This window comes from Rhamphochromis sp. 'chilingali' (assembly GCF_963969265.1).
Source record: "Rhamphochromis sp. 'chilingali' genome assembly, chromosome: 18".
Classification (NCBI taxonomy): Eukaryota; Metazoa; Chordata; class Actinopteri; order Cichliformes; family Cichlidae; genus Rhamphochromis; species Rhamphochromis sp. 'chilingali'.
In genome coordinates this window covers 3,425,363-3,447,906 of record NC_137945.1, presented here as the reverse complement: position 1 = coordinate 3,447,906, position 22,544 = coordinate 3,425,363, and the positions used below count along the sequence as shown (strand labels likewise).

Genomic DNA, 22,544 nt, shown 5'->3' with positions numbered 1-22,544 from the left:
TAAGTGACGAGCTGAATGCCATCGGCTGACATTTCTCCTCACACTGTAACGTCCCTTTAGAGGTCTGGCATTTATCTGAGCCACGTGTGAAAGACTGCAGCAGACCTTTTAGGCGTGTGTGTGTGTGTGAGTGACTGTGTTTACGTATCTTTGTGGGGACCAAAACGTGAACGTTTACTGTGCTTGTGGGGACCAACGGCCCTTCTGGGGACAAAATCCCAATTCCTACGAGTTTGAAGACGTTTCAGAGTCACAATGTGGGTTTAGTGTCAGGGTTAGGATTAGGCGCTCATTTTGATGGTTAGGGAAGCATTGTGTCAATTAGATGTCCCCACAAAGATATGGAAACACGGTGTGTGTGTGTGTGTGTGTGTGTGTGTGTGTGTGTGTGTGTGTGTGTGTGTGTGTGTGTGTGTGTGTGTGTGTGTGTGTGTGTGCGCACTGATCAGTTTGCACCCCTGACTGTTCTGATGTCACTGACTGAGGAAGACGCATCATCACAAACAGTGAAGCTGAATAAAGTCTTCCCAGCGCCGGCGGCCATCGACTGACACGCCCACTGCTGCGTGTGCTGATTGATTTGATGTTTGTTAACTTTTTCTGTGAAAAAAAGAAAAGCCCGACGCGTGAGTCATCTCGGCTTGGTTGGTATTGATCGATTATTGACTGGCCTCACCTTCGCGTCACACTTTATTTATTTGAGTAAACAATAAACAGGCAGACTTCCTGGAAACCGTGCTGCTTTGATTTTTAGGAACCAATGAGAGCCGACTCTGGAAGTGACTTCCTGCAGACCTGGACCTCGCTCTTTGCACCTGAACATGCCATCGCTCAGACAATAATCTTAGTGATTTGGTTTCGATTGGGACCTTTTAAAACTGACTTCTGAGGACAGAGTGTGTGAGTCGTGAGCTGTTATTGTAATTATAAGAATTTAAACGTTTAAAGGGACACCCGCCCCCAGCACTGGCACACTAACACTTAGGGAGCATCAAGTGAGGTGTGTTCTAAGGTCAGTGAATCCCAGGAAGGCGGCAGGTCCTGATGGAATACATGGAAAGGTTCTCAGAGCATGTGCTGACGAACTGACCGGAGTCTTCACTAAAATCTTCAACCTTTCCTTGTCATCAAACACCGTCCCACCCTGCCTCAAAACCTCCACCATCATCCCCATCGCCAAGAAGACAGCTGTGGTCAGCCCAAATGACTACAGGCCTGTTGCACTTACGCCTGTAGTGATGAAGTGCTTTGAGAGACTGGTCTGTCAGCACATCAGGGCCGGTCTGCCTCCCACTCTGGACCCCCACCAATTTGCCTACAGGACAAATCGTTCCACCGAGGACGCTATCACCATAGCGCTCCACACTGCGCTGAGTCACCTGGAGCACCGAGGAAGCTATGTGAGAATGCTCTTTCTGGACTTCAGCTCAGCATTCAATCATATCATCCCGGAGATCCTGGTCCAGAAACTGTCTCACCTGGGACTCTCCACCCCATCTGCCTCTGGATCAAGGACTTCCTGACAAATAGACCACAGTCTGTCAGACTCGGCCCCCACCGGTCCAGCACCATCACACTCAGCACCGGGTCTCCACAAGGATGTGTTTTGAGTCCCCTCCTGTTTACGCTCTACACATCCGACTGCTCCCCTACCCATCTCTCAAACACCATCATAAAGTTCGCGGATGACACCACAGTGGTTGGACTCATCTCAAGGGGGGATGAGTCGGACTACAGAGATGAGGTCAACAGACTGACTGAGTGGTGTTCAGTTAACAACCTCCAACTGAACACCACGAAAACTAAAGAACTTATCTTGGACTTCAGGAAGGGCAGAGCAGACCCGGCCCCACTTTACATTCACGGGAGCTGTGTGGAGAGGGTACACTCCATGAGGTTTCTGGGCGTGCAGATATCTGATGACCTCTCCTGGACTGCAAATACTACAGCGGTGGTTAAAAAGGCCCAGCAGCGTCTCCACTTTCTGAGAGTGCTCAGGAGGAACAACCTGGAGGAGAGGCTGCTGGTGACATTTTACAGAGCCACCATAGAGAGCATCCTAACGTACGGCATAACAACATGGTATGCAGGGTGCTCAGCTGCGGACAGGAAAGTACTGCAGAGGGTCATCAACACAGCCCAGAAGATCACTGGCTGCTCTCTGCCCAGCCTGGAGGTCACTGCAAACTCTCGGTACCTCAGCAGAGCTGGCAATATCATCAAGGACCACTCTCACCCCAGCAACCAACTGTTTGAACTATTACCGTCAGGCCGACGGTACAGGTCACATAAAACCAGGACAAACAGATTCAGGGATAGCTTCTTTCCCAGAGCTATCACCGTAGTAAATAAGCACAAAAACAATTGAACCTATTCCATACCGTCACTGTCATTATATTATGCTGCTATTCATACTGTCATTATATTAATGCTGCTATCCTGTATATATTGTACATACTATTGTTTGAGTACTTACGATTGTTTTTTTTGTACTTTTTATATTTTACATTTATATTTATTATTGAAACTTGCACCAAGGGAGTGGCACTCCAATTTCGTTGTACTCTGTACAATGACAATAAAGGCTATTCTATTCTATTCTATTCTATTCTACATAAATAAGTCCCCAGCTTTGGGGCGACCGTGGACCTGGTCGTTGTGTCCTTGGGCAAGACACTTTACCCTACCGCCTACTGGTGTTGGCCAGAGGGGCCGATGGCGCAATATGGCAGCCTGGCTTCTGTCAGTCTGCCCCAGGGCAGCTGCGGCTGCAACTGTAGCTGCCTCCACCAGTGTGTGAATGTGAGAGTGAATGAATAGTGGTATTGTAAAGCGCTTTGGGTGCCTTGAAAAGCGCTAAATGAATGCAATCCATTATTATTATAAAATATTCAGTGAGTGTTATTTCAGTTGCTTTCTGAGAGATGAGCGTAAAGCTGGGGTCTCATAGCCTCGAACGATTATCATCTAGTCTCTCGTGTACCTGGGGAAACCTGACCAATCGTGCCCGGACATCTTACATTTTGGGGCCAGTGGTGGCTTTTACTGAACTGAAGTTTTAGGAACGCAGCCCACTCCTTTATGGGTGAATGCTCCCTGCTCAGTACGAGGTCTTCCTTTACTTTGGGGTTTAGTAGCTGCTTGTTAGGTTGAAAGGTAATCAGTCCATCTGTTTCTCCCTTGATTCAGAGCTATTATAAATCAACTGATTTATCAGTGTGTGAAACAGAAACGTGCTGTTTGAACTCCGGACAGATTCAGGAGATTATTTTTTCTGTAGTTGTTCTTCTGACTCAAAGCGCTCAGCAGGAAATAGTTGTTTCAGGAATTCTTTAAGTGCTGCAAACACTCTTTGTGGTTTAGTTGAGGAAGTTGCTTGGATAGAGGATACAAAGAAGGCAACCATGATGCCCACTCAGCAGGAGAAAAAGCCCCACACTGTTAACTGTTAATGCACATCAAACTGACTTTAGATTAGGAGGCTGTAAAGCACTGGGTGATGGTAGAGGAAGCAAACTTGGAGCTAGGATTCTTCACCAGGTATAATGTAGCATCCTTAGCGCTTATCAGACAAACGAGGCATTTCCAGGTGCTTCTGGGTGGGAAAACCTCCTAAAACTTATTGCAGAACATAACGAAGCTTAGAAATCAAGCAAACCTAAAGCTGCTCCCAAGCTAGCCTGCACATCAGCCTCCCACTGAACTCACCCGGGAGCATCAATCCCAGGCCTGGAGACCTGAGGCCCTTCCTATGTGAATGAATCATGCAGCGTTTTAACAATTAACACAAACAAATTCAAATGATCACCACTGTGTGACAACACACAGTGAAGCCTTCCCCGAGTTCCAGGTTAGCTCACCGGAGACCACGACAAGGCCAAAATGCAGCAGCCCAGGTTTGAGTGTGACTGCTGTGCTTTCCCCTGCTCTCTCCTTCCTGTTTAGTCGTCACGGCTGCTGCATTAAAAAATGCCCAAATAATAAATATTGTTTTTTTAAACCAACGTGACCTCTGGGTCTAAGCCAACATGCTACTGCCTGAAATCTGATTTCTTTTTCTACCTGCCAGCAGGGGGCGACTGCTCTGGTTGAAAGCAAAAAAGACTTGTGGTTCTATAAATGTCCATGAAAAAAGGACTTCAATAACAAACGAGTTATCGTGGCAGCTGCACCCATCTGTGGTTTGAATGACCAAGCTCGCTACATTTGTAGAATCCAGGGTTGGAACAAATCTGCTTCTAGTTCATGCTTCTGTTCTTTCACTTCTCTTTCTCGTCTTCCCCCAACCGATCACAGCAGATGTCAACACGTCTCTGAGTCTGGTTCTGTTGGAAGTCCCTTCCTGTTAACAGGGAGTTCTTCCTCCCCGCTGTCGCCAAAAAACAGTCATCTGATTGTTGAAGCTTTCACTGTAATATTTCAGATTGTGTATCTTAGAGTTTAAGGCACTTTGAGTTTTATGTGAATAAAAAATCAAAGCAGGGTACTTTGAGCCCGGCGTTAGGCTCTGCCCTTCATCAGTCTGTGTGTGTTTGTGTGTTGTGTTACCAGCAGTAGGGCCTGCTCCTGCAGGAGCTGCTGCTGCAGGATCTCCAGCTGCCTCTGCTCCTCCTCCAGCTGTCTACGGATATACTCCTAACCAATCAGCAGCCCCAGCCAGCACCACAGGCAGCCAATCAGAGAGCGACCAGGAGAAATGGAAGCGAATCGGAGCCCAGGCAACCAGTGACATCACCCGAGGAGGAAATAGAAGAAAAGGAAAAAGGAAAGAGGAGGAGGACAGCCAAAAGTAGGAGATTTGTTGAAGAGGTGTGAAAGTAGGGATTTAGTCAGGAACAGGCGAGGAGAGAAAAAAGAGGAACAGCAGGAGGCCGTAATTAGTAGAACAGAAAGACAACATGCTTATTATTAAGATGGCAGTGTTAAAGATCAGTGTGAAATCAGCTGTGCAAGAGGAAGAAATCTCTGTCTGAGAGAGCGTTAAGGAAGCGCTGCTGAGAAGTTAACTACGAGTCATTTATAAGTCTCGTGTGTTACAGTATCAGGCTGGAGGTGTGGCGACCCTGCAGCTGAAAATCAGCAACCCGAACCACAACGAGCACACAGCCCACATCTGTGTGTAAAACCTTCACGTAGCGCAGGTTTACACGTTAAAACGAGTTTTCTCTGTCTGTCAGACATGCTCCTCATCATCCGGTGAAACCTTAAAGCCTCATCATGTAGCATGTTTCCCCTCAGTCACATCACAGATTTTTCTGGACTAGAAAATGTTCTGTTGTCACATTTCACGAGTGACCGGCTCCATAAAACGATCGATACCACGTTAAAGGCTGCAGAGGGATTATATCTGCAAGCGGCTGCTTTCTGTTGCTTAAAGTTTTGGGACAAAAAGAGTAAAGAGTAATCTATAATCGCAGAATTGTTTGACATTAATTATAAACCTCTGAAATTAGAGGTTTGAGTAAATGTATTTTTAGGCTGAAGCAACATGACTGAATTTCCATTTTGGTCCAGAAACACAAAAAGCTAACTAATTACAAGCTTCTTTGATTAAATCCAATTTAAATGCCAAATTTAAAATGCATTAAAGCCACAAACTTGAAAAACGTACAATCTGAATATTTTAAATGTGGAAAACGTCATGAACTGTAGTCACACAGTTAGAACAGAAGCTCCGTGTAGACCACGACTGTTTTAAGTGATCTGTTTACCATTTTACACACATCACACGTCAAAGGTTGTAGACGGATTAAAGGAGGATTATTTGTGTTGGTGCTTAAAATATTAGCACAGCCTTTTACTGCACAATAATACATTTTTGCATAAATGTTTGAGATAAAATGAAGTTTTACAGTCATGTAGTTTTAAGCTGAGTCATGCTGACTTTTAATCTCCACTGTAGGATAAGCTCTAGAGACATTAGAAACCTTCATTTCCCATAATGCAGCTTGGAAATTTCTTTAATTCAGGTCTCATTTAAACCCTGCATGAATAATGCAGGAGTGATGCAGCACGAGAGTTCTCACAGGCTGTGAAGCAGAAGTAAAATGAGGAAAAATGCTCCTTTAGCTTTCAGCTAACTGAGTGTGTAAAGCAATAAAACACAGAGCTGAGCTCAGAGTGAGGGACGGAGCGCACAGTCATCAATGATTTGGTCGGAACACCAAACCATCTGGTTTATTATGAATGTGTTGCTACAACAGTAGAGCTAATTAATTTGTGTTTATTTAACAATTGGTTCAAATTTGCTCGTGTAACAGCTGCGAGTTGTTTCCTAAGACATTAATAATAATTCTCAAAGATTAGTGAGCGCTTATTTAAGTCTCTTATTCTCTGTAAGAAGTTTATGTTCCTGTTCCCTGTTCTAGTTGTTGTAAAGCTCATTTATTTATGATTAATGTACAAATTAACTACCATAAATTCTTTCTACAGCGCCCCCTGGTGTCTGGAGGCCAGCATCTACAATATGTGAAATTCTTCTTTTACATCATCTCTGTAGCGTCTTCTCTGATTTGACATTTCCATGTTTCAGTCGCTCATCAGAGTAACTGACAGGAGATGTGCTAAGAAGCCACACCCCCCCGTATGACACCTGTCAGTCAGGTGTTTCCGTACCTGCTCTCTCTCGGCGTGCCTCCTCTCCTCCTCGCGGCGGAGCTGCTCCATCTCTTCATACCTCCTCCTCTGCTCTCGCTCCTGTTGCTTCCTCAGCTCTCGCTCGCGACGCTGTTGCTGTAGGTGGAAACCGTTTTACACAACAACACCTCAGCTGTCTGCATGTCCGTGTGTGTCTGTGTGTGCGCGTCAGGCATGTTTTCCTGGCATTTGGATGAGCTGAGGTGCTAACAAACAGGTGTGATGTGTTTCACATGCAGGAAAAGTGACTTTATAATCATTCTGATCTGTTTCTCACACATTCAAACAGCCGAAGGACAAATCGACTTCCTGTGTGTAACGTAACAATCTATCGTTGTCATTATTATTATTATCTGCGGTCTTAAATCTACCTCCTCCAGCCGTCGCCGCTGCTCTTTCTGCTCTTCTATACGTTTTTGTCTCTCGGCCAGTAGCTGGCGCTTGTGCTCCTCGTTCTGCTGCTGCTCCAGCTGCTGACGCCGGATCAGCTCCGACCGCTCCTTATTGGCCAGCTGCAGACGCAGGAAGTCTCGCCTCAGCGTGGACTCGCCCGGAATATTGATGATGGAGCTGGAACAGGATTAAGACTTGTTTGAGTTTTAGCGTATCTGCAAACCTATGGACGAGCAGCAGTAATAATGGGAGCATATAGCAGGTCTTTGCTAAATAAAAGAGAAGTTTAGCCACCATAATGTTTTTGTTTGTGAACTCTCTTTCTGAACACCCATCATGTTTTTTGGAGCTAAGAGTGAGCATCGTCAGATGACAGGGTGGAGTTACAGAACGTGAACTGCCTGCATTCGTAAACTGTTAAAGTGTCACATCTGTAAGTAAGTCCATGGTTGTTATATGAAGCGGTAAATTCTGAGACTGCAAGTGAAGCTACAGCTGAAGTTCCAAGAAGCTGCAGTTCCTGTAGTGGCCACTTGAGGCTGGTGTCAGCGTTGAGTCAGCTGAAAGGATGTTTAATAGACAGCTGTAGCATAGAGCAGCCAGACCTCTAACTTTAAGCCCTAAATAAATTTAAACACGTGAGTTATTTTGTTTTAAACACTTGTGAAGGTGGAAGGTATCTACAAAGACCAAAACATTGTGTTTTAACAGGCTGTAAACCGTTCATTTCTGTTGCAAAGCTGTGGGAGTCGATGGGGAGTGTCTCACTGTCGCTGCCACTCCGGCAACTGGATTTGTGGTGCTTCAGTTTTGGATTCTAGATTTCTGCCTGTTAACACCAGCAGCTACAGTGGAGGCTACGGCATGAGTAAACATACCTGGGCTCTCCTATGTCCCTCTCTTCATCCTCTTCCTCACTCCCACTGTACTCGTACTCCGTCTCATCTGAGGGGAAAACAAACAGAGATTTCAGGTCAGTGTTTACATCTGTTGACAGCGGAGGCTTCAGGCAGCTGTGAGCTGAGGTGAGTTAGTGCCTGCTCACCTCGCTCGCCCCTCCTCTTCTTGGTGCGGTCGATGTGGTCCTTCAGCTGGATGCGGACCTGCCGCTCGTTGGGGAGGTCTCTGATGAAGGGGTGCTTGAGGAGCTGCTCGGTGCTCGGCCTCTGGCTGTGACTCTTCACCAGGCAGCTCTCTATGAACGACTGGAACTTCTTCGACCTGACCGCGAGCACACACACCAGTTAATCGCTGATAGCTCTCTCTCTTAAAACAGCAGCTTCATTAAAGGGAGAGCTGCAGCTTTACCCTCTTACAGGCCACTGTCACATCGTGTTTGTGTAGAGATGTCTGACAGCATGTGTGTGCGTTTAAGTGACTCACCACTTCTTTGATTTGAGTCTCGGGGCAGGATTTCTGGGGATGAGGAAGAGCGCCCTCATTGGATGCATGTCACACAGAGCTGAGGAGGCAAAAGGAAGGAAAGGAGAGAGAGGAAAGGAAAGAAAGCAAGAAAGCAAAAAGATAGGAATTAAAAAAATTAAAAAGGAAAAATGGGAGAGAGGAGATGAGATTAGGAAAGGTGCCAAAATGTGGATAAAGGAAAGGAGAGGAGATGAGAGAAAGGAAATGATGCAAAGGTGGAGCAAGAACAGGAAATAAGACAAAAGGGAAGGACAAGAGACAAGAAATGATGAGACATGAAATGGGAGAAGAAGACAGGAGAATAGGAAAGGAAAGGAGAGCAAAGGAAAGGAAAGGAAAGGAAGGGAGAGGAAAGGAAGTATTTAAAGTTGCAGGATAAAAGAAGGGGAGGGAAGGAGACAGGAAGAAGAAGAAGAGGTGCAAAGCAGAAAGAGAAAAAAGAAAAAGACATCGATTTAGTCGTTTAGCTCGCAGACAAACTGTGCTGTGAGTGTCAGCTGATAACGGTGTAATCACACTTACGTGGCGCTCCCTCTGCCATCTCTATGGCTGTGATACCGAGCGACCACAGATCACTCTGCAGAGAGAGAAACACGAAACGTTCACATCCTCCCAACGTGTTACCGACTCAACACTTTCAGGAGATCGGCGCGCCAATCGGTGTACTTGTTAAGCGATAAAAATACAGTCAGCTCCCCATCTGTGCCTGTGCTGGAGATGCCCGTCTTTAACATTTCAACCATATTATTATTATTATGTTTCTGTTTTTAGGTGCAGATCTGAGCTGTTCGTGCTGTCAGACGGACTCAGGCTTTCTCGTCACGTAAAGCCCCGGAGGGTTGGAGTTAATGGTGTAGGCGCACATCCTCCACCAGCTCGCCACAGGGGTTCGTCCTGTCCCCATTACAGTGCGCTCCTCTTACAGTAACCGCTGCAGACCCACTGATTTCAGCTCTCTGAAGGAACGATACTCGTTTCTGTTGGTGCGCTCGGGTAGCAATAATCAGAGATTACACAACTCCAAAAAACAACAGATATGATGTGAGAGGGATTGTTTTTAAAGGTCAGTGCGCGCTGTTTGTTCACAGCTACAAGCAGTTTGACTCGGACGAGAAATTGAACTACAGGAGGGCAATTTAATAAAAAAGAAAAGCAGGAAAAACTTTACCTTTTCCTTCGTTTTAAAGTGTACTTATTTAGGTTTGTTTGACCAGTGTGGAAAATCACGCGTGCACTGTTAAACTGGATCTGTACTCGTGAGATCTTATCCCAGCTTATTAATTGCAGATTTAAATGCTCCTTCAGTTCAGATCAAACAAACACGGAGACGTCACTGAGCTCCAACAGCCTGATCAGATCAGCTGTTACGCTAATGTTTAGCATCCAGGCAAAAACACGATTTATGAAGCGTAGCTGAGCTGGAAATCCGCCCATAAACTGTACAGCACTGCTGTAACTTTGTAATTAAAACAAGACGCAAAACTAAATATGAGCAATTTGAAGGGATACATACAGACACATTAGCACAGAGATGGAGGATGAGAGCTGTTATAGGAAAACCTCAGAGACAAATGCTGTCCTATGGCAGGATGAAGACAGCGAAAATCGACCAACACGAGAGAGCGTCTCAGGTCATCCCATACGACTCCTGCTCAAGCTTTAAGCTGGTGCTAACATGAAGCTGGGGAGGCTGAGAATGACTGGTTCATTTTGTTTGCTCGGGGTCCAACAGAGGAGACACTTTTAGCAGGAAAAACAAGCTCTATAAATCATCACTTATCTTATATGATCCTGTGCTAATGACTTCACCCGAGTCTCCTTTCGTTTATCAGGTAAACTGGCGTCTGTGCAACACCAGCTGTGCTGTTTAACCTCACAGAATCAATATGAACTAAACCCTAATCCATTACCAACGATAGGATCAATACAAAACCAGCACGACTGTGTGAAATGGCTCCACACGTCACTAATACAAGCGCCCGTGGACGATGTTCTCGGGTTCCACAAACCGAGGGCTGAACGATCTTCTGTTTTCAGGAAACTCAGTGGTGGTTTAGTGCAGCATAGGTTACCATGACGATGTATCCTAGTACAAAGTTAAGCCTAAAGTTAGCTCACCGAGTCCTGAGGCGACTGTTAGTTAGAATAAATTACCTTGAAGTCATACGTGGCATCAGGATTCTCGTCACAGGCGATGACCTCCGGGGCCATCCAGTACGGGGTCCCAATAAACGTGTTCCTCCGTCCCACCGTACGGTCCAGCTGAGCACTCACACCAAAGTCCACTGCACACAAAACACTGTTCATAGCGCTGCGGTGCAGTGCCGAGCTGTACATGTTATGCTTTTGACAGCACGCATCCAGAGCGGCCCCTCAGGAGCCTTCTAACTATAACACAAGTCACCATAATTAGGATGAAACTTAGAATAAATGCTGCTGCTTCCTCACCGAGTTTGACCTCCGCGTTCTCCGTCAGCAGCACGTTCTGGCCTTTGATATCTCTGTGGATGACCTTGTGCTGGTGGAGGTGGGTCAGACCCTGGAGACAAGGGGAAACAAGTGGCAAAGGTCGTCTTACGATCCAAAACAGAACAGCAGGAGGCAGAGGAGAGGCTCGCTAATCCGTGAGCTTCATCGCTTCATTATTTCAGTTCAGCTCTTTGAGGCCAAAATATGCAGATACACAAAACCAGGTGTACATGTTAGATTTGTATTGTTGATTGTCATTTATAATTAACCAATCTACATTTTTCCTTACAAATCTGTCATTTATATTTATATAAATGTTATAAATTTGATTTCATTTATTTTAGATGCATTTACAAATTTCCTTTCTTGTCAGTTTTGTCCACACACATGTGGCAGACTTTTTCTTTTTTGCAAAGACTCTGACGGTGTTCCTCTGGGAAACAACTGGGTGTTTCTTCTTTGTGGGAAAACATGTAAACATAGGCGACAGCGTTTTGGTTCTTACCCTGAGGATCTCTCTGCAGATGTAGGCGATCCACTCCTCCTTCAGGGAGTTCCCTTTGGTGTTTTTGATCAGATCTGTCACCGAGCCGGCCCCGCAGAACTCCATCACCAGCTGCACAAACATACGTGCAGTTTTTGGGTTTATTATTAACTGTTCACTTCACTGCAAACCTCTATCAGTCATCTCATCCTTTGTTCTCTATATACAGGACGTGTTGTCGTTGTGGGTCAGGGGAGCTTTCAGTCAGACTGATTTAAGCTCAGCTAACAAAACGTGTTCGTGTGACTAACCCAGAGCTGGTCGTCCACTCCTGGAGGATTTTTCTTGATGAAGGCTCCATAATAGGTTGCTATGTTCCTGTGGTGGCTGTACTTCTTCAGCATGTTGATCTCGGCTTTAATCTCCTCCTCCTCATCCTAAAGCACACAAACGCAGAGACAGATGCAGCACAATGCCAATAACACACACGGTCCCAGTATAACAGAAAGGCTGGATTAAAGACGGTGTGTGTCACTCACGCCTGTGACATCCATGACCTTGATGGCAGCGAGCTGGCCAGTTTTGACATGGCGACCCTGAAGAACACAGGTGGAGAGGCGATCAAAGACATGAGTCACGGATTTGGATCTAGGACACATTTACTCAACATTTCCGTCCCTTAATCTCTTAAGAACAGAGCAAACCCAGTTTGCTTCCTCTAATTCCTTGTTTTGGAGCGATTTCTGATGGGAATCCAGATGAGCAGGCCTTAGCCCTCTGCAGAGCAGGTTTCTGGGGACATATTTATGTTTTGCACTGTCCATCTGTCCAGAATTTGTGGACAAACAAAAGTGTACAATATACAGTCAGAGACTCTTTTGCAAATATGGTCTCAGTAAAGGTTGACATATTATGGATCCAAGTTCCAAATACTGTTCGAAAATACAGCAACAGCCCTTATTCTCAGTATATTCAGCTGGAAAAAAACACCTTTACCATGAAACTTCAAAGAAAGAATGATGATGATGATACAGAATCCATCTAACCCAATGTCAACTCCTTCAATAGGCTTCCTCAACGACTAAAATAGAAGCCGGTAGATCCAGATGGAAGACGTTTGATTTTTAACATGTCTTTAATGTATGAAAGTGTGCATGTAAACCCAAACTGTGGTCCTGTGTGCATGCTAACTGGACTGTAAGGAGCCCGGCTGAGATTGGAGAGGAAACTATACAGCTGACAGAGAACCAGCGTTCGAAACCTGACAAGCTGTTTTTGTGGCTGCTTGAGACTTGGGGAAGTCGATGTCTCATTGCCATATGAAGCATCATATTATGCCTCATTATTATGGGGTCTCCTACTAACCTGCTACGCCAATCGGCATGTTGAAGTGTCCTCGGGCGAGATACTGAACCCTGGGCTGCTCCCAGTGCATTCACAGTTATGTGAATGTGTGCATAAATGTTGGGTACAGAGAAAATGAACGCATGTATGTGATTGGGTGAATGAAGCTTTTAGTAAAAATGAATTAATTAGAGTAGAAAAGCACCGGAAGTGCTGCACACCTGTATTTCTTCTGATGGCCAGCAGGGGGCAAAAACAAGTCTGACTGTAGAGAACTCTGTGAGAGGAAAGGTTTGGTTCGCTCTTAGTAAACACTTTCCTGATCTATTCACAGTCTCAGTTGCTCGTTTCAAGGTTTTGTAAATACAATATTATATTTATTAAATATTAACACTCAACAGAGTCTAAAAGGATAACTGCCACATGAGTGTGCAGCATCCCTCTTTGGTTTGTCTAGCCGATGACTTCACACTAACTATGATTGCATTCTTTCCTTTTACATACTTTTTGCCACATGTCTTACTACGTGATCCCGTCTGACAACACACTGTTCTGATCACAAGAGATCGTGTGCCCACGAGAGATGTGTCTGTCTGCAGCTTCCTCCAGCGATAAAAGCACGCCGCTTGCTTGTTTATCGTCGCTGTTACACTTCACAGACGTGTGCAGCCAGATAATCGTCACAGAAGTGAAAAATGAATCACCAGAAAGTACCCTTCACATGTAGCAGAACACTGTGCTTTGCAAACACCTGAGAACTCCTCTGCTTTTGAATTCAAGTGGGATGCTTTTACATATTCATGCTGTACTATTTATTCATTTTATGCTCATTAATTCACCTTTAAGTTTGGCCTGGTCTAGAGTTCAGCCACGTGTAGCTTGTCAGGTAGATGAAAACGACAAAGAGCCAAACAGAAGTAAGAATCGATACTTTATGTTACATCGAGCATCGAGCAGCAGCTCTCTGGGAACAAAATTCCTTATTGGTGTTATAGATTAGATTAGTTCGCCTTGTAATCGGAAGGTTGCCGGTTCGAGCCTCGGCTCCGACAGTCTCGGTCGTTGTGTCCTTGGGCAAGACACTTCACCCGTTGCCTACTGGTGGTGGTCGGAGGGCCCGGTGGCGCCAGTGTCCGGCAGCCTTGCCTCGGTGGCTGTGGCTACAATGTAGCTGCCATCACCAGTGTGTGAATGTGTGGATGACTGGATGTGTAAAGCGCTATACAAATACAGGCCATTTAGTTCATTTACCAGAATAGCTGATAGGCTGCTGGAACGATAACAGTAACTCAAACAGCTACTTGTAACAAACAAGGAATACAGACGTGCACAACACAACATGTTGAACCTTGAAACTGATGTTCCACAGCAGCAGAAGAACACAACAAGTGTCCTTCCTGTTAGCTAAGAGGACGAAACTGAGGCTACAATTCACAGGTTCACCAAAACTGGACAGCAGAGGATTGCAAAACGTCGTCTTGTCTGTGTTTACTTCTCCTGCAACATTCCGATGCTAGGGCCAGACTTTGGGGAAAACAACACGGCGCATGGATCCATCCTGCCTTGGATCAGCAGTTCAGGCTGCGGGTGGTGTAATGGTGTAGTACCAGCTGAGCGTCATTTAAACACCAACCTATCTGAGTATTGCTGCTGACCATGTCCATTTCTTTATAACCAGCGTACCCAACTTTATGTTGTGCAACATAACACAACATGTCGCACAGTTTAAGTCACCTCAGTGAGTTCACTGTACTCACATGACCTCAGCAGTCACCACATCTTAATCCAGCAGAGCACCAGATTTACATTATGGATGCTATCATGTCAAGTCTGGCTGTACCTAACAAAGTGCAAACAACTGTCCCATTAATAAAATAATTCATTCATGGTCAGCGCCCCTCGCCAAGGACTCACTGATATTTATACTCCCAGACGCTGCAGATATAACGCAGAATAACCATGCGTTCAACTCTGCATTTAAAATATAAACTATAACAGGAAACTGTTCAACTCATGGCTTCAATCTCCGGTTTGTCTTTCCAAAGGTAAAGGCCCCGCGCTCACTGCAGGGCACATCGCCGCAGCCTGTTAGCTCCCATTTTTTCAGCACTGTGACGACTTTGAGTTTAAATAATTTACAGTGAAGCTGAACTAAAATCCAACACTGAGTCTAACGTCTCCTCCTCCTCCTTCAAAGCGAAGCCGGTATCACAGCAGCTGTTAAAGCGAGAAAGTGGAAATTCATCCACCTCACTACACACACACACACACACACACACACACACACACACACACACACACACACCATTTCCTAACGGTAACCTAGCAACAGGCCTGGCAGTGAGGGCAATGAATGAATGTGGGGTTGGAGGAGGCAAAGCGATGGCAGTTTGTGTGTGTGTGTGTACATGTGTGTGTGTTAGAGGCCATGATATTTCACACACTGGGTCACTTGCACATGTGAGTCCCTCAGATTCAGACACACACGCTGAAATAGACAAGCTCACACACACACACACACACACTCACGCAGACGGCGTCTCGGTTACTCAGCGTTGCATCAGACACTGAATATATCTGACAGGCTGAAATCACCTCGGAGTGCTGAAAGTCTCTTGTTCTCTCCCTGTCTCTCTTGTGCGTCTCACATCTTTTGTTTCCTGTTTCATCGCGCCGACTCCCTCGATTTCTTTCACCTGTGCCAAGTGTTCGATAATTCAGCCTTTGGAATCGTCAATAACTTTAGGAAAATGTCAGTTTTTTGCTTTAAAGCTGATCTAAAAACCAGCCTGATGATTCACAGCGTGCTAACAATGCCAGTCACATTTTACCGAAAGCTGACCTTGGATCTGTCGTTAACGATCCAATCGAAACCTTTCTAGTCAGATGCCATTTTAGTAGATGTGCTGTGAACCGACTCCAACCTTCACCCACCAGCTGCCATTAAAAGCTCAAGTGTACACCAGCCTCCCTTTAAAATATGATAATTAGTTTAGTCTCCACTGTCTCCCAGTCAGTTCTATGACAGACAGGCAGGAGTGGAAACCACAAAGCAAAACTGTCCATTAATGTCGGTGTAAAGCTTGATTCACGCTCGCTCTGATCGGTCTCAATAACAAACAATGCGTTCGTACCTCCGCACGAGAAAATGTGCACAGCTCTAAACTCTGAGCTGGCCTAACAGTCGGGGAAAAACCTGACGAATGAACACAAATCACACGCACCTTTCCTGCTGTCTCTGTTTATTTACGCGGCGAGAATAAAACTGATTAATTACACCGAAGCATCTTTTACAGCAGGTGTCTAAATCATTTTAGCTCGGGGGCCGCAAACAAACAATTTGATCACAAGTGGGCTAGACCACCACAACTGCTGCATAATAACATACAGTACTGTGCAAAAGTCTTGAGCCACCACTAATTCCTTTATATTCTGCAGGAGAATGGGAAAAGATGCAGTAATGCATGGAAACATGGAAAGTCATTTGGTATGACCGCCTTTACCCTTCAACACGGGCTGAACTCAGCTTTTTGTCATCAGGAATAATTCTCAGACATCAAAGTTCTTCTCTGGGAGTTTGTTCTGTTAACATCGTCCCACACTGCTTCAATAATGAGGCTCTGTGCTTTTCTATTCATGTGTGTTTTTAGTGCATTGTCTCTTTGGGGTCATTGTTTCCAGATGGTATTGTATCCGATCGCACTTTTATATGGAGAAGATCTGCAACACCATTGGATGAAATGCAGCCTGAGACCATGACAGACCCCCACTGTGTTTTCTAGATGGCTGTGGACTGTAACTGTTGGACCTCTCTCCTGATGAGGCCTCAGTAAACAGTGCAAACACTGAATGTCCAGATACATCGCTCAGGTTCTGTGTCAGATCTTTGCTGGATTTTTTAACCATTTCTTAATGACTTCCAGCTTGTTTATTCACTGTAGATCATTTTCAGGCCTTCTCTGTTCTACATGTGTCCGGTTTCCTCACGCTTTTAAGGACACACTTTACATCATGCTTAGATGTGCCATGTTTTTAACTAATAGCTCTTTGGGAATCACCTTGATGGCGCAAAAATACTATTATATGTCTGACAATTATTTTTGGCATCTTTCATAGTTTCAGCTAAGAAATGTGAACAATCAATGTGATACAAGGTTATTTACTAAGCTGTGTAGACACAACACTGATTTATTGCTTCAGTTAGTTCCTGTTTTATGCTTTAATGAGGTCACACTCATAGGTCAGTGTAAAGTGGACTGAAAAACTGCCAGTGCTCAAAGAAAAGTTTTGAAAATCCTTTAGAAATCTGGAGAACTGCTGCAATAATGATCAGCAAGCAACAAACATTTAAGGGGGAAAATAAGTAAATAAACAAACGTCAACATACGAGGAATGTTGGAAAGCCCGAGTGTAAGTGAGGCAGGAGGTACATGATACACTGACGTAGGCGATTAACTGACAGGTGTAGCACAAAGAAGGCAGGAAGTATAAAACAATATGCTCTAATATAATAAAATAAAACAGGAAGTGCCTAACGATGGTGATCATCCTTCTCTCTGTATGTAAGGTTTGTTCATTAAAGCCTGAACTGTCCAGCCCTGCGATTTAAATACTACCCATGGAAACGCTCCACACCAGCCATGAACTCGTCATATTTAGGATTCAGTACATTCTCTTCCACTGGTCCAATTCAAGTTCACGGGGGGGCTGGAGCCTCTTCCAGCTACCTCGATAACTGCATGTCTGTAGAGCGTGGGAGGAAGAACATGCAGACCCCACACAGGAAGATGGTGGATTTAAACACAGAATCTTCTTGCTGTGAGGCAACAGTGCTAACCACTGCACCATGAGAAGATCAAGATCAAGATAAAGCTGAAACGTATGACTTGGCCTGTTTCGCAATGGAAAATAATCTTTTCAAAAATTCCTGGATCCAGATCTCCAGATGTTACTCATGCCCAGCCGGGACCAAGCTCCACCTTGGATCAAGTTCTCATACAAATCAATCAACAACTTTCTGACTAATTATTTTAAACATAACAGCACCTTTACAGTCTGACAAAGTAGCAGCCTGTCTCACTCTTCCTGTTGATGGTACACGGCTAAGTCACTAGTAGGCAGCAGCTTTGTGCAGCTGAAGCTAAGTTATAATTCGAAAAGTCAGTAAACCTGCTCCCTGGACCTCGGGTTAAGTGTGTGAAGTGCTGCTGTGACTGCAGGACAAACGGCAGCGATCCAGCACGATGGGGCAATAAAAGGCGAGGCAGATAACGGCGGCGAGATGAGAGGAAGAGATAGCATCTCACAGAGGCTCTTTGTTTTGCTATCTCTCTTCCTCCGACACCGACGGCCGGCCAGACGAATCTCCCAAAGGTGACACAGAGCTCCCAGCGTGTGTTCACGTGTGTGCGCGTGCTCGAGCCAGATTATGGAGGCCGGGCGGCATGAGGAAGCTGCATTAAAATATCACCCGAATCCGCACATATGCAGGGAGAGAGATAAAGATAGCAGCAGAGGGAGAACAGAGGGAGGTGGCAGGTGAGGAGGAGGCGGAGGAGGAGGATGACTGGAGGTAGAAAAGGGCAGAATATCCTTTTGAGGCTGCCTCAGGCGTAAAAACACACCTCAGGTCCCGCGTTCAGACAAGCCTCGCATTCCTAACCTGAACACAAGCCCCGACACATTACGACAGAAACAGACTGACAGACACAAATTAGCGTTTCTCTCTCTGCGCTCTAATGTAACAACACGTCCTCTGGAAACGGCGAGCTTGTGCAACCAGCGTGGGCTTTTGTCTGCGTCCTATTGTCGCAGAAATACACAAATTCACCACGTTTGGCATTTTAGAAGTGACTGCAAAAGGACAACTGAAAATATGAAAACCACAGTTTCAAAGAAGCATTATTCTCTGTTTTAAAGGAGCTTAAAAGCAAACACTGGAGGCCAAAATACACCAAACAGCAGGCTGTTATTTTGTTTTCAAACCCCCATACTGGCAGCAGCTAAACTAGCTTATCATCATTCCCAAGGCATGAAATACTGCCATGCTGTCAAAGACAATTTAGTTTCAGAGAAACTCAGATCTACTTTTGTGTCGGTGCCACGGCGCATCAGCGGCAACGAAAGTGAAAATGATGTCATTCCTAACTCGACAGGTATGGATGTCAGCAGTCCTTGGGGTCACACTTTAAAGCAATACTGACTCTTGACTGCCATTTTTTAATGCAGGGGTCGGCAACCCTGGGCACGAAGGGTTAACTGATGGCACAACTATAGTTGGACTGGCCATTGGTATGCCCGATGTGATTTTTCGTTTTTATGGGTCGATGATTTTTGTTCATTCGTTTGTTTGTTTGTTTTGTTTTTTGTAACGGTATAAACAATGAAAGGTGGTGGATTGGCCAGATGCTGGCAGATGTGTAAAAATAACTCAATTGTTTAGTCGTGTCTGTGGCGGAGCTCCCACTGAGGCCAGCAGGTGGATGAGGGAAAGGGGAGGCAGGAGGAGAGACCCGAGGCGGCCGCCGGTCCGAGCATCAGGTGAACTGAACTTCAGGTAAGAAATTATGACCTGCAGTCCATCTGGGTCAGATATAAACCAAGTTTAGGTGGAGTTTATTTTCGTTATGCTGACTTTTTCGTACTGCGTGCTAGCTAGCATGACGGAGTTTCTATACAGCTGTTCGGTTGCTATGATGTTACTGATGGTGAACATTATTTTATTCATGAGGTTCGTTAGTAGAGTTGCCAACAGCTCCTTAAAAATGGAATGGTCCCTCATTCAGAGAAAATATTACGCGTTTCGTTTTGAGCTGAAAAGGAACACAGTTTGTCCCGGACTTCAGCTACAATGGAAAAAGACACAAAGCTGGATTTATGGATAAAAGTGTTTGTTTTTTTGTTTCAAAATAGCTGATAACTATTCGCAGACAGCTGCCAACATCTGCGAACAAATATCATTCTGTAAAGTTGTTTTATAAAGCGTGTAACTGTTCGTGTAGAGTGTTATTAAATTTATTGCTAATGCAGTCATATGGCACATTGATTTCTGAGGAAATTTTAGATGGCACTCATCATCAGAAATGTTGCCAACCCTTGTTTTAATGTCAAAGAGGCTGTAGATGTCTAACGCCTAAACTTAAACGTGACACCCAAATGCATGTTTGGCCCACACCTGGGACACATCTGGCCCTGACTGAGGCTGTCTGGTTGCCACAACTAAGCCGCTGCTGCACCTTAAATTCGCCAGGTGTGCTGTGACACCTGGAGCAAAGCTGTCCCATACAACCATTCAGAGCCACATCCTGCACACAAGTAAGTGGCAAAATAAGACAGTGTTACCCCATAGTTGACTGCAAACGTGGCTGAAATATGAATGTTTAATTTAAATGGGTATTTCTGTTGCCGACTAACGAAGGCAGCAAGTCAATTGCAGACTCCTGTTTGACATTCATCACCCAAACTGCACTGCTGTCATTACTGTCCTATTTCCAGTCCTGAAACACTACATTAATTTCTACCGGCTCCCTGCTTGCACATCTCAGCTCCGGTTTCTTCTCTGTGCCAGTGGGAGCTCCCTCTCCTCACCTTGTGCTCTCACAGTCTCTTGTGTGTTAAAAATAAAGAATGAGAGGTTGGTACAGAAACATATCTGAGCTTTGCTATCTGACTGTATATAAAAAATAATTGCAGACCCCACAAGTGAAGTGGGGTAATGCCTTAAACCTGCATTCTCTCTAACAGCCAACAGGTTTGCCCGGGTGGATCACTTGGTGTTTTACCTTTTTGCCTTTCAAATTAGCAGGATGTACGCTACGGGTCAGGTCAGTCAGCCAGGAGGAAGCAAAACAATCTGCGGGAGAAAGGCTGTTGACAGCTGTGCCAGCGTTACAGTCCTGGATGCTAATGCTACTAGCTTGGGTTCTCAGGACGACTGTGGCTATAAGACGAGTGATAGCAGTAGACCCGAAGAGCTAGCACTACCTCAATAAGATCTCCTGTGGAGGAGAAAAGTGCAGGAGTCGTGATTTTAGTCAACATTTTTGCAACACATTGCTTTGGCTGTATGTTTTAGGTCATTGTCCATCTGTATTATGGAACGCCGCCCAATCGGTTTGACTGCATTTAGCTGGATTTGAGCAGACAGTCTGTCTCTGAACACATCAGCATTCATTCAGCTTCTTCTGTCCTGTGTCACATCATCAGTAAACACTAGTATTCTGGTAGAGGTTGATCTTTCATCTGTCCAAAGAATGTTTTTCCATTTTGTGCTGGATTTTGAGATGTTTTAGTCCAATCTAGCCTTAATATTGTTGAGGCTTACGAGCGGCTTGCACCTTGCTATGTGGCACATGTTAAGGGGTTGAAACTCTTCATCCAGTGTGAATGTGGATACCCTCAAATGAAAGCTGAGAGTCTACAGATTACACCCATGTCCATTATATAACTAGGATTGGAATATCTTCCTATATGGAAGTCTATGAGGAAATGACCTGACTTCTCACTTTACGACGCCAACAAAAACTGACCTTAAATCTTTATGGTCTTAATCACCAAAAAAGTTTTATTTCACACAACAATCTTTATTTTGTAAATTACAGTTCCATTTAGGGCAAAATAGCTGATAAACAGGGCATGACCGAGGCTACCCTGTGGAAAGCTGACTTTTGCTTCCACTTTTCCAGATGAACTATCCCAGAAATTCAAACGTATGTGTGCTTGTAAACCTGGAGACACGGCTGAAACAAAGATTGTCCGTTTATGATTCTTTTCTTGGAGGTCTGCTTTCAAATCCAAGCCAATTATTTATGGCAACACATATCAGCTTTTCTGTCATGACTCACCTTCTGGTTTCCTACTGAAATGACTTATCTGCCATAACAAAGGTCATTTTCTGATTAATCTCTGCTGATCATTTCTAAAAAAGGAACGATTAGTAACACTTACACGTACAATGCAGCCTGTGATGTACTGCACACTGTTATTTCACTGCATGAATCATGTACCAGTGTCTGCACTAATCTCTGGGGTTTGATGCCAGGAAGTGAGATGCCAGTGTTCCCAGGAACTCTCTTCATGGAACGAGCTCTTCTTTCCAGCTAAATGCAGAATAACCTGGAACCTGCTGCAAACTGAAGACTGCTGAAACACATGCAGCAGTTTTCATGCTAAAATGCCGCTTTGCAGCTTAGACAGCTAACGTCCGGATGAGCTCGAAATAAACTGCTGTGTAAAAGGTGTCTGAAGGCCAAAGTGTGTCCAGCTGCAGAGAGCGGCCAGACTCAAGGTCAGGCTGAAAATCCTGCCGTCACACAGAGATGTGACTCAACAGAGCACATTTTTAGACAGAGACTCCTGGAAGACACTCACAGTGTTGCATTTGTTCAGAGTGGCTACTTTCTCAGCTCCACATGAGGCCAACTGCTGTGCGAAGTGGGCACAAGAGTTTCCGAATCCGTTTCAGGAAGTTACAAAGAAGTGTCAGATGCAGAAACTCCAACTTACTCAACAAGCATGCAGGCACTCATCAGCAAACCAGACAAACATTGAACAAGTTTCGCTTTGCAGAAAGAGAAGAAACAACAAAAGAGGAAGGTAACCACGCAGGCTGGTATGTTTCCCCAGGCTGTCACATGAAGTGACTAACGTGATGTCATAATGCTGCAACGTGTGGGGGAAAAAAAACGACACACAGAAAAAGTTTGCCTTCGAGGCTTTCTGCCAGCAGTTTATGCTAGCAGAAACATGAACAAATAAATACTATTTAATCCTATTGTTTTTACTGCAGCCTTAC

At 44.9% G+C, this 22,544-nt stretch overlaps 1 protein-coding gene across 1 annotated transcript in view; it reads right to left on the bottom strand.

Annotated features, from left to right (window-relative positions):
* Positions 1 to 22,544, bottom strand: part of tnikb (TRAF2 and NCK interacting kinase b) — a 71,830-nt gene that overhangs the window by 30,927 nt on the left and 18,359 nt on the right. Inside the window, exons 3-13 of the mRNA XM_080864441.1 lie at positions 11,947 to 12,003; positions 11,719 to 11,844; positions 11,429 to 11,539; positions 10,903 to 10,993; positions 10,609 to 10,739; positions 8,977 to 9,031; positions 8,413 to 8,491; positions 8,075 to 8,250; positions 7,908 to 7,974; positions 7,008 to 7,206; positions 6,616 to 6,732 (exon numbers count right to left, since the gene is read on the bottom strand). Coding sequence (XP_080720567.1) covers positions 6,616 to 6,732; positions 7,008 to 7,206; positions 7,908 to 7,974; positions 8,075 to 8,250; positions 8,413 to 8,491; positions 8,977 to 9,031; positions 10,609 to 10,739; positions 10,903 to 10,993; positions 11,429 to 11,539; positions 11,719 to 11,844; positions 11,947 to 12,003 — 1,209 coding nt within the window. The remainder of the gene's footprint in view (positions 1 to 6,615; positions 6,733 to 7,007; positions 7,207 to 7,907; positions 7,975 to 8,074; positions 8,251 to 8,412; positions 8,492 to 8,976; positions 9,032 to 10,608; positions 10,740 to 10,902; positions 10,994 to 11,428; positions 11,540 to 11,718; positions 11,845 to 11,946; positions 12,004 to 22,544) is intronic.